The 12911-nt window shown below is 39.4% G+C and overlaps 1 protein-coding gene across 1 annotated transcript; it reads right to left on the bottom strand.

The window, feature by feature from the left end:
- Window positions 1-3775: 3775 nt before the first annotated feature.
- On the bottom strand, window positions 3776-11284 carry RPL38 (ribosomal protein L38). Its single transcript, XM_063293426.1, has 4 exons — window positions 11141-11284; window positions 8987-9047; window positions 6261-6383; window positions 3776-3854 (listed from the first exon to the last, which is right to left on the bottom strand). Exons 1-4 carry the CDS (start codon window positions 11141-11143, stop codon window positions 3829-3831), a joined length of 213 nt encoding a protein of 70 aa, XP_063149496.1. The 5' UTR covers window positions 11144-11284; the 3' UTR covers window positions 3776-3828.
- Between the last annotated feature and the right edge of the window lie 1627 nt (window positions 11285-12911).

Below are 12911 nucleotides of genomic sequence, written 5' to 3' on the forward strand. Positions count from 1 at the left end.
GGGTGGCCCTTCACGGTTTAGCTCATGGCATCATTGAGGTGCTCAAGCTCCAGCACCACGACAAGGTAACGATCCTTTGCTGAAGGAAGTGATGGGAGAAAAGGCAAAAGTATATAATTGAAATATGACTCCGTATGTTAGTTATTTTCAAGGCTAGTAGTATCCCATTGTCAACTGAAATTTTCCATTTATCACTGCAAAGCTGCATAATCATATAACAGCTCTCCTCACTATTAGGCAGAGAATGATTATGTGATGCAAGTCTATGTCCATTTCAGCTGTACAAGTAAAGATGAAAAGGAGAGAATTCTGCTATCGCAGCGTTTTGCAAATACACAAGACGGGAGAAATGGTTCTCAAGGATGTGTCTCATACTGGTGCTTAACTTAAAAACTGTATTTAGAGAGAATGGTAACTCAAGCCCATATTTAACATCTCTTACTGCAGCACTGACAAATCCTTGGCTGAGTCCTGTTTTATGCCTGTGCAGCATTTGTTCCATCTGTATTCTACCACTGGAACAAGGAGCAGAACCAACAAACGTTAATTTTTACAGGGGTAAAAAAAGCTTCTAGGTTTTTTCGAACAAACAATTCTCTAGCATAGAACAATGCACAGTAGGAAGCACTGCCACAGTGTCAGCAGAAGAGCACACTCTCTGTAATTAGAGATCAGTGTGAACTGACCGGATATGAATTGTAGTTGAAGCTGAAGCTTCCAATGTGTTTCCTTTCTGCCCACTTTTATAATATTCAGTTGTATTTTATAATATTGTTGTATTGAACAATATCATGGAAACAAAAATCCTGGTTAGGTAGTGAATTGTTTTTTAGCATTATACATTTTTCTTCCCAAGGAAAAAGACATGACTCTTCGTGGTTTCTCACTCTAATGTGGTTAGGTAATACGCCACCATCTTTGCATCACATTGTATCTAGTATGGCTTTATGAGAAATTAGTATCACAAAACCTGCACTAGGGGCCTTTATTAATGGAAAAGTTGTAGTCATAGTTTTAATACTGATTGTATAATTGTAATTCTGAGGCATGGGATTTTTATTCTTTTCCCTCTAGGATAATGATGAACTATCAAATAATATTTTATCTTTAATATATTGCAAGTTATTATAATTTACAAAGAAGAACTTGTATAATTTGTTGTTGTAAAACAAAGCCTTATTTGTTCATACAAATAAGAACAAGCATGATGTTTTTGACTCATTTAATTGGGTTCTCTTTAATCTAGTTTTAGGACTTGCGTGGAGACAGATCACATTTTTAGGTCACATTTATGCAGAAATATTGAAAATTCAAAAGGGTTCACAAACTTGAAAGCATCACTTTATTTTTTGCAGCAGAAAAGTTATCAAAAACTTTTAAGATATAACTCGCTTGGTGTTGTTTCAAAAAAAGTACCTTATACTTAGATACCCAGCACAATCATATTCTAATCAGAATGCTGCTCAGCTAGCACGCCTAGGCCTATACTTTTATTTATTTTATGTATCAAATTTTTATCACCGCCCATCTCCCCCCACAAGGAGGGACTCTGGGACTCTTTACAATCAATCTACCGAAGAACCGATATTCAAGAATGGAAAGAGACAAAGGAAGCAATTATTAGTACTTACTGCATTTTTATCTTGCCTTTCCTCTGAAGCCATAGAATTGTGTGTGTGTGTGTGTGGGGGGGGGGGGGAGAGTGTCATCTCTTATTTTATCCCCACAACTACCAGGTCAGATAAATTAGGCTAAGCAATTTACCAGTCAATTGTGAGATGCACAGTTGAGTGGGAACTTGAACCTGGCCACCTGTCTAATGCTTTAACCATTTCACTAGACAGGTACAAAACCACTCTAGGATTACATATTAGAATTACAATTTGACAAGACACTAACGGAGAAGCACTCTCTCCATGAAAATCTTATCATCCACATCAGTGCTGTATGGCCAGTGAACTAAGGTTTGTTTCATGAAGTCTTTCGCATCTTGACATGGAATAGTTATATTTTAGATAACATAACATTAAATAATACCTGTACATTGCCAAGAGTGGTATGTTTGTAATGGTCTAGAAATCTAATGAATAAACACACTCAAACAGCATTTTACAAATTTTCCTAAATTCCATTTTATTTTTGTAATTCAGAAAGTTTGAAAGCCGTTTTGGAGAAAATTCTTATAAACACAGATGGGTCTTAACCGCTAACCTGGTAATTACTGGCAAGCAGGAATTCCACTGGACAGTTCAAAAAGAAATGTTGAAGTATCGTAGTGTCATGTTCACTGTTTCAATGTACAGTATACATCGTAACGTTTCACATGCCATGGTGCTGACGGGTGTTTCTGTTTGGGAGGGAGCTGCTGTGAAACCTTGTACCAAGCTCTGTATCTGTGTTCCTTACAATGGAATGTGTTTGGGTTATGTGCTCTGCTCAAGGACTTTTCCCACAGACCATCAGAAGCCGTTAGAAGCACCTGGGATTGTGAGCCTGGGAAGATTCTACGGGGGGAGGGATCTCATTTGCACCGAGGGTTTTTAGTTTGCATTTGGCACGCTTTTATCATTCTCAGCTTTCTCTGTGATCCTGCATACTATTCTTTAATAAATCAGATATCTTTGAATTCCTGCTCATGAGTCTGATAGTGTTTTAGAATAGGCATTCATTACACATAGCTTAAACCTCACTGGTAAACTAGCATGAAGACTGAAAAGTTCCATGTCAGTGGAAGTGTTTTTCAGGCAGCCAATAAATTAAATAGGCAAACTATGATGTTGTGTGTGCCACACATTCTTTTTCTGCGAGACTCTGCCGAGTTTACCTTTATCTTCCTTCTGGGCAAGTAGACATACTTTGAAATACAGCATTACTATTTTTATTTTCTGCCTCTCTATGAAAGTCAAGAAACATTCTTGGAAATAAAAATGCTAGGGGCATGTGCTCCACAGCATGCCAGTTTTCCATTTTAAAGTATCCAAAAAATCCTTGCACAGCAAGAAGACTGACAGCTTCAGGAGAATTGTCTGTAGGTACATTGGCGCCTATGGGCATCACAGTATATCCCTAAACTGCATCTCTTTAATTAGAAGATTTAGAACTCCTACTTGCCAATGATGACCAAATCAGTAGTTAGAATCAAGATTCAGTTATGGGAAGAAAGCTGGCAGTGGTTGATGGAAATATACTCTATATATGCTGAAAACCATCCTCTTCATTATTCATGAACATCTTCTAGAGCTAACAAAGGGCTTTCAAAACAAGGTCTTGAATGAATTAATACCCCCTCAGCAGGTTTCATGTTTTTATAGACAGAATGCATATATTGACAGTTCTATTACTACATTCCACTATGTTTCAGCTTTCAAAAATCAAGTGTGACACAGAGATGACTTGTGACCTTTGTCTGTTAGAACAGCCTCCCCAGCCTGGCCTCCTCAGATGCACTCGGTTAAAATTCCCAATAAGTCTGAAGGGTGTCTAGTTGGGGAAGCTACTTTAGGGAGTTCCATGCCAACTTGCATCTTACCCCAGTATTCAAGACCTGTATTTGCAAGAGATATGCATCTCAAGTGCATCAGAACTGTATCCTAGGCTGCAACTGCAGGTTGGAGCTGCACATGGTGCTATCCAAATCAATACTATTTCAAAGTTAAGAACAGATGCTCTTCCCTATGCCTATTGATTTCATACTGTGGAATGTCAATGTTTGCTAGGCTAGTTCTAATGTTTCCTGCCCAAGCTACTTGCAGAAAAAGATGACACTGAGAAGAGAGAAAGTTCATTCATTTATTACAATGTACAGGCCAAATTCTAAGGATGACAGATTCACTTCAGTTCTTTTACAGCCAAACCTAGAGAGAAAGGAGAAACAGATACTGAAGAACAGTGAAGAGACAATATTCTAATTATTTTTGCTTGTAAAACTATCATTTCTTTAACCATTTTCCCAAACACAAACTGCCTAACCTTGCAAGCAGACCTCTGTGAGCAAGCATAAGAGCGTAATTTGCAGGCTCATAGCTTGAGAAGCAAGTAACCTGAAGAGTCATAGTTTTTAATTGATATGAAATGTCACTGAACATCCAAAGTATCTATGTTGTTCTTCAAACTGACATCTCTTTATTCTATCCAGCAGAGATGTTGGATTTGATGGCCTAAATGCAGCCTTCCAGCTCTATAATATTCCTGCTACACAAGTGACATTTAGACATCAGGCTTTAAAAGATTGGCTTATTAGGCTGACATTTCTATCGTATCTGCTGCAAGAATCAAAACTCTCCCATCTGCCACTTCCCTAAGTGGATATTTATTATACTGCTTTTCAGTCATTTTTCTCTATCTGTTTTGGATCCCCCCGTCCCCGCTGCAAATTCTGAAACAACTACCGAACACTGGTGCTCATACAAAATACATATGATTTAACTGGATGCATCTACTACAAACCTAGTGCTTTCTGGGATCATTTCATTTCTTTCAGTTACTCTCTATTTTTAACATGAACTAAGCATTGATTTATTTTGTTTTCATTAAAACTGAATTCTCTTAAAAATGGACTTTCATTTTGGTATCAACAAGGAGAAAAAACTGTATTTCTATTTGTTAAGCAAATAGTACAGTAATTCAGATCACAATGCAAAGGTATTTAAGTAATTAAGTCCCACCAGCTTTGAAAGGATATATGCTATACTCATTGACTGAAATCAATGGACATTAAACGTCCTTAACTATAGTTTTTCTTCTCAAAGGAAAAAACACTATCCTTCTAACAAGTAATCCCTAATTAATTCAGTATCAAGTACAGTAACTTCAGCCAGTTTACAGATTCAGTTTTTAGACAAGATTTTGATGTGTGCAATGACCTTTCAATTCTAAGGGACTTATACATGCACAATTATCAGGATCAATTTCAAATCAGTTTTAGGCCCACAGTTTGGTTCTTGTTGAAGAAAATGGTCTTTCAGTGCATCAGCCACTAGTGAATGGTTAAACATTCATTTTATTCATGTCATCTGACAGCTCCATAAAATTGTTGGAAGAAGTCATCCTAGAATTTGCAGTTTGTGTCAACATACAGGTAACATCCAATTTGATTCCTTTACAGCCTCCCTAGACTTAGATGGAGAGATCCAGAACTGATGCCTAGATATGAGTAAATCACCAAATATTAACTCAGCTATGACAAAGGCATTCTTAATTAGTAGTGCTGACTGTGGAACAACAATTCAATCAATGCAAGATAAAATAGCAAATGTAGGTTCACAGCTCAACAGATTCTCTGCACTCAGCTTTGACCTCAGATACGAGCTGTAATTAGGAATGCCATCACCCAGTTTAGATCACTGGAGAGAGACGACTTGGTCAGGATAACTGATGCCTTAGTTACTGCACATCTGGAGTACAGCAATAAACTGAAAAGTATTTGGAAATAACAATGATCCAGAATGTTGCAGCCAGATTCTTAAGAGAAATTCCATTTAAGAAAAAACCGACTACTTTAGCAAAATGTTTCAATTGTTTCTGGGACCAATTCAAAGTGCTGGTGATGTTTAAAGTCCACTATCAACTGAAACTAAAGTATCTAAAGGGCTGTTTTTTCTACCCATCTATGGAGATGACCATGGCTACTTTGCTGGCTTCCCCTTCTCATTTCTTGAAAAGGCACCACTTTGTTGGCATCAGAGGGAGGAACATTAAGCAGTTCTGCCAAGCTCTGAAACTTCATCTCAAGGTGTCTCCCACTTTCTAATGATCTTCTAAGGAGAAGTTAGGTGGGAGCTCCCCATTTTCTTTGATCTGTTAAAATGTATGGATCACATAGGTATCCTCACTTTGTTGTCAGTACACTCGTAAGCACATTTGGTTAACTCTCCATATTATGCAGCTTGATTTTATTTCCTAAATTATTATTTACTTTCAGGAAGCAGATGGAAAAATAGCCTGTAATCACTTTATTTTTTAAAATTTGCCCAGTGCCCCAAACGTTCAGGGTTTCCTCACATGTAATATAGAGTAATTTAGTGATTTTAGATTTAGATTTTGCCTTTTCTCCAGGAGTTCAGAGCATCCTACATAGCATCCTGTGAGATAGGACTGGCTGAGAGAGTGACTATGAGAATACCCATCATCTTATAACAGAACAAATAGATAAAACATATACCTAAAAAAACCCAGTAAGGATCAACTGGCTAAAATGTGGGAATATTTGCTTATTATCAATTTTCTCACATGTTCCATAATTCCACTTATGATTCAGTTACCTGGTGGCAAAGACTGCTTCAGTTTTTCAGCCTTTTCCTTATCTGTGATGACCAGTGTATACAGATACCGGCTACAACGCACCTTGAACTTTACATTATCTTTATTCTTCTTGATCTTAACAGCTATAGTATAAAAATATCGAGGTTAGCATTATACATTGATTATACTAAGGAACAAACTGCCTAGTAAGAAACAAAGTTTGTGTAACTTTGAGACAGAACATTTTATTATATCCACTTTATCCCATGCCGACAGTGACACTTCTGAAGTAGAACTAAGCTGTCAGGCCTTTCTGAAAAAGTCTTCCCTTAAATATCTTACTGGAAGAATCTTGAAGAATCTTGTTAAAGACATATACACATCAAAAGTACATAAAAGCAAGCCAAAATCTAGTTTGTTATTTTATTACTAATAACAAGCACTAACATCTTTATAGGCTTACAGTGGTAAGAGAAAGTTTGCAAACCCTTTAGAATCATCTTTAAACCTGCAGTACTGTGACCTACAATGTGGTATCTGTTTGATCTAAGACCTATTAGTAGATTCCACATCCCAATAAATTACACCACACCTTTAAAAAACATACTGAGGCAACATTCACTATCTTAGAAAAGTATGTGAAACCTCAGGATAATCAGCCTTCTGAAGAGGGTAAGCTAAACCAGCTGCTCTAGGAATACAATACACCGGGAGATTGCAAAGAACCCCAGGGTGATGGCAAAGGATCTGTGGGCCATTCGTGCATTGTCTGATGGAAGTATTCATGAGTCTTCCATAAGGAACTATCCAACAGGTTATTGCAATAACGTTCTGGGACAGATCAGGCAAAAGTGGAACTTTGGGAAAGGAAGGAAGGGAGGAAGGAAGGGAGGAAGGAAGGAAGGAAGGAAGGAAGGAAGGAAGGAAGGAAGGAAGGAAGGAAGGAAGGTTGGTTGTGTTTGGGGAAAAAAACCTACCACATTCCCACAAACCATTCTCATCCCGACCGGCGTGTCAGTTGCAGTATCATGATTTGGGGCTGCTCTGAGCTCTCAGGGTTAAGAGGGAACAATGGAATCTGGACTGTACTGAGAAATTCTACAGGAATCGATCAGCATATTGGCTTATAAACTGAAACTTAAATGAATGTGGGTCATGCAGCACAGCAATGATCCTAAACACACAAGTATATCTTCAACAGAATGGCTGAAGCAGAAGAAAGTTTGCACTCTGGAATGGCCAAATCAAAGTTCTGATTTTAACTCAAATGAAATGTAGTGTGATCTAAAGCCACAAGTTCATGCAAGACCGTCCCAAAACATCAATGAGTTGAAACAGCTCTATAAAGAATAAGAGGCCAAAATACCTCCAAGATAATGCACAGGATTAACAGGTACAGGAAAAACTTGGCTGAAATCACCGCCACTAAAGAAGGCATCACCAGTTACTATGTAAAGCTTCACATACTTTTTCCAACATGTGTTCAATAAAGATGTGACACAGTACACTGCTTTTCATGTTGTTTAACTATAATCTCTTTATCTATTAATAGGAATTAGATGAAGTTCACATCACACTGTAGGTCACAGTACTGCAGGATTATGGGTATCTCTAAAGGACTCACAAACTTGCATGCAGCTGTACAGTACATTCCTAAGCTTCAAAACCATTACACAAAAGGGGCTTGGGTTCTAGCATAGAATAATTTCTAATCCTTTTCTAAAATTAAACATGCAATTTTTAGGCTGATTACAATGCCCTGGAAAGTTGCCGTGGCTAAGTAATGCCAATGAAAGCTACTACAAAGCTCTAGAGCCTCCAGTACAAGGGGGTCAGGGCTCAAGGCCCCCAGATCTGTAACAATCTGTTTCAGCTCTTGTCCCGATAACGGGGTATGAGTGACTATTTGTTCCCACTCTTCCCATTGCTCGTTTTGGGCATTTCTGCGCCTTGATTGTGCTTGGGTTTCCACTACTGCTATTGAAGCCCCAGGGAGGTTGTTGCTTAATTCCTCAAAAGACTCCTTCCCATCAAAGGGAAAGTCTGGGGTTTCATCAAGGTCTGAGCCTGTTAAGCAGGCATTTGGTAAGGTTGCCTTATTTGTCTGTGCAGTTCCTCCACCGTACAACATTCTCCATATGCTCTGGGCTTATTCCTAGCAGAGGTCTGCACAAGGTCCTTTAAAGCTTCAATTTTTAGTTCTTGTGCAGCAAGTTTTTGTTTCCATTCCTCTTCCCTTCCTACACTATCCTTCAGTTGAGAATTGTTTTGGAGAATGCTAGACCACCAATTTCACTATTAAGTTCCCAATAATTTACTTACTTAATAATGCTGTTCTATATATGAGAAAGTATTCAGAGACATCACTTAAAAGTATCAGCAAAAAAGAGCTATTGGCTGTAAAACATGGATTGAGGGGAAGAGAACGTGTGACTAGGATACGGATCTCCAAATACAGTATTTGAACAAGACCTGGTTTGCTAGAGAAGATTTTTTAAAAGTTGACAGTGCCCATATTTAATAATAAAGAATACCACTCTAACATAGTAACTGATATTACATTTTCAGCATCATCTAAAATACAGGACTAAATCACACAACCATTATGGAGAGCCAAGTATTTCAGTTTTACAATATGTCAATCAGAATCACTTTTATAGTGAGATATATGGTGTATAAATTTAATAAAAAATAAAAAATAAATATAATTAGTAAAACAAAACAAAGAGCACAAATCAGTACTCACATTTTGCATCCTTCCTCCTTGCAGTCAACAGAAAATCTTTGATCTCTTCGATTTTTCGAGGCTGTAATAAATGAAAGAATCAACACAAGTTTGACATCTGGTGCAATGTGGAAATATATTTAATTCCTACTCCTGCAGCCTACACAACTTTTCCTTTGCTGCCATGCCTTTCTATCAATAGAAAATTCCAACAGAAGAAAATTGTAAACTTTATGAACTTATTTTCAGCAACAGGTACAGCGTGAGAAATTGTTGTGAAGCTGATAGGGTAATGGAATGAATGTTAGACATAAACAATCAAGAGATAGGAGAGCTTATTGGTAGCTTATCTCATAAATGATAACTTAGTCCAGGAGGCAAAAAATCTGGGAAGAAACTATTTAAAATATTCTGAGGGACTCCACCATAATGAGCTTGCTAATAAATGAGGGTTGGAAATTCCTCTAGCAGTTTCCATACTTAGTCCTAATACTAGCATTAAAGACATCTTACTGCTGTTTATGTAATTCTCACTCTCTTGATCTTGCCTAGCTGTATGGGGATTGACACACTGCAAAACTGAAATCCTTGGCTCTGCAGATCTTGCTCACCTACAACTTCCAGAAATCCTATGTGGTCATCTGGACAAACCTATCTCCTCAGCCCTTTCCTCCTGAAGGGAGCACAGGGGGATTGGCTGGATGAATGCTGCTGTTTGGAGCAATCCTGGCAGTTTTCCAATAAAAATGTCCATCACAAACTGTTCCTGAGGCAAGGACCACTTGGGAGAAAACAGGGCTAAGAGAATTATGTGAAGGTATCTCGAGCACCCTCAGATAGTGATATAAAGAAACCTCAGTCCATTCCTATCCCTTCCCAGGGAAAGGACTGGCTGGGATCACACCTGCCTTGCTACATTTGTTGAAACTGCCACAATTCCCTTCAGGCTATAACCCTCCCCTTTTGCTCCAGAATTGGAAAGGATGATGGAGTGACAGGCTTTTGTTAGTTCTATACAGATAAGATGCCTTAAACAACTTCCTTCCTAGATGCCTTAATCAAACAACTTCCAAAGTAATCCCAACCCTTCACCTAACTTGGGGGAAGGTAAGTGATGGGGATCAATCTGAAGTTACTGAAATGATTTCCATCTCCCTTTGCAATCTTGAAACTGGGAAGGCTACCTACTCATTGTGCTCAAGACAAAATGTCACAAAACTCACCAAAATGAATATTCTGTCCTATTCTGAAACCTGCAGGCAACAAGGGGAATAGGGATCTACATATCTAACTATATATAATTTGATGAGTATTCCAACCTTAACAGCTGTGTCAGTCTCACAGTTTTTCAACTGGTGGCATGTGTATTGTAGAGGCACAAAGGACAATTGTTACCATATCATGCTTTTTCCAGTCCCCGCAAAGCTCTCAATATAAAGCACCATGTTTTAAAGAAGCTAGTATCTTCACTGCCTTCCCCAATACCAAGCTCTGTTCATGTCTTTTTCCAGCTTCTTCCCTCCCAGCACTAGTACCTCTCATACACTTTCCTTACAGAGAACAGGGATGGCATAGTTCCTTCCAGGCTATGCTCTTAATTTACTGGTGTGCCATCTCTGGCTAGTATAGGCTTAATTTGGTGCTGTCTGCCTTGAAAATCACAGCTCCTGTGAGGAAGAATAATCTACTGTTTTGTAGGACTCTGGAAAGGTAGCACCACATAGCTGACCCTCTCTGGGCTCAAATACTAAGAGGCTCAGGCCTGGTTACTACACTGATGAGAAATCTCCAGGAAATACTACAGCTACAGGCTAGATTGTAAGTTGAAAAAAATATTCTGGAAGAAGGCAATGGCAAACTACTTCCATGATGACTAAGGTAATCACATGGCATTACTAAGAATCAAGCTACATCTGAAGGAGCCTGCAGCTTTTTGCCTTATCTCAGTGTTTAAAACCTGAAAACTCAGCACAAGAACAGAACGCATTTAAACATTAATGTAACAATGTGCATTTAAACATTAATGTAACAATGTGAATATCAGTTATTAATTATTATTGAACACCAACATGCCCCTTGCGGGAAAAGGCTTTGCATCTTTTTCCAACCAAATTCACTCCCTTTAACTCTGGCATATTCAAAAGAACAGCTGATTCAGGGGCAACTGCCACTTACCATGGCGACAGTTTCTGGCCGCAACTGCCTGCAGAACAGAAATCAAAATGTCAGAATTAGCGAGTAATCGCTGGAATAGGGGGCTCAATCGCCGACTCATTTTCCTCCCGCCCCACTTTTCCCCAAACGTGCACGGTTACACTCTCGGTATCCTACTGCTCCTCCTCCACCCTCTTTCCAGCTGCCCCGAACTACATACACCACGGATGCCACCGGATTGAAATCGCTTCTCACCGAGACACTCGAAGGAACGGCGACACCACCCAAGAGAGAAAAGAACAAGCACTTCCGCATCCGGGTTGTTAAACCATGCTTGGAGGTTTAGCTACGGATGCTGAGGAAGGTCAGAATAATAAACAACGCAAAACCAGCTCAAATCCGGTGGAGTGGAAGCGGATGGAGCTTGTAAGCACGTTGTAGCTCGGTATGTCGTAAGCACTGTAAGTGCCAAATCAGTCTTGCACGGGTGTACAACTAGAGGCATCTTTGGTTACGTGTGAGTTGTTCTTACGTGCGAATGTAGCGTAAAATGCACATACTATTAACAGCTGCAACACATAGAATTTCCAGCAGCAAGGATTAAACGCATGAACGAAAGCAACCATCACCATGAAGATAAAAACAGGTTTTCGTTGTCTTATTAAGTCAGATGTAGGGCAGAAACCATGCCTGAAATATCCCTTATACTTAAAAAGAGCAAAAAGTTACATGCTGTGTAGTAATTGAGGATCTCTGACACGTAGAGACGTATTTCTCTCTAGCTTCAGAGCAATCTTCAGAGCAGCTGAGGGAATCAGCAAGCAGCTCTCTTAACAGTGGTGTGACAATAGCAGATTTTGATGGTGGCACTGCTTCAGAGGCACAGTGATAATGAGGTTTCTCTCTCCCCATAGAAAATGGGGAGCAACCGCAGCCTTCAATGTATTGTAGGATGCTTATATAATTTTGTTGTTTATTCGTTCAGTCGCTTCCGACTCTTCATGACTTCATGGACCAGCCCACGCCAGAGCTTCCTGTCAGTCACTGCCAGCCCCAGCTCCCCCAGGGACGAGTCTGTCACCTCTAGAATATCATCCATCCACCTTGCCCTTGGTCGGCCCCTCTTCCTTTTGCCTTCCACTCTCCCTAGCATCGGCATCTTCTCCAGGGTGTCCTGTCTTCTCATTATGTGGCCAAAGTATTTCAGTTTGCCTTTAATATCATTCCCTCAAGTGAGCAGTCTGGCTTTATTTCCTGGAGGATGGACTGGTTTGATCTTCTTGCAGTCCAAGGCACTCTCAGAATTCTCCTCCAACACCACAGTTCCAAAGCATCGATCTTCCTTCTCTCAGCCTTCCTTATGGTCCAGCTCTCGCAGCCATATATAATACACTGTAGAAAAACAGTTTCCCAAAGTAGTTTGTACCCATTCTGAAAGGGTTAAGAAATAGCAGGTGGGAGGTTATACTGTCCTAGGATGGAAAAATTATGTAGGCAGAAGGGTTTCTAAGAGGCAAGGTCAGACATGATGAGTTGAATGAGAGGTCCAGATGGATTATTACTGAAAGAGCATGGAAACTTGGTGAATAGAAGAGAACAGTACAGTACAGGGAACATAGGAATAGGACTGAACACCCAGTGAGGAATCTAGTTTGAGAAATGAGAATGTTTGGGATGACAAGTTGGCCTGATAAGACTCCTATAAATCTGCGCATCCTGTATGCTATTTTGTTATCTTCCACCCACTTTATGTCATGCTTTCTGTAGAGTGGCAAAATGCAAGGGAGTGCAA

The sequence above is a fragment of the Candoia aspera genome, chromosome 2, assembly GCF_035149785.1.
Source record: "Candoia aspera isolate rCanAsp1 chromosome 2, rCanAsp1.hap2, whole genome shotgun sequence".
Classification (NCBI taxonomy): Eukaryota; Metazoa; Chordata; class Lepidosauria; order Squamata; family Boidae; genus Candoia; species Candoia aspera.

Excerpts from the sequence above, each read along its gene's own strand:
- RPL38 (XM_063293426.1), bottom strand. Across the intron at positions 6,384-8,986 it reads AAGGAGGAAGGATGCAAAAT|CTGTTAAGATCAAGAAGAAT; the intron begins GTGAGTACTGAT and ends TTTATACTATAG. Across the intron at positions 3,855-6,260 it reads GAAGCAGTCTTTGCCACCAG|GTTTGGCTGTAAAAGAACTG; the intron begins GTAACTGAATCA and ends CTTTCTCTCTAG.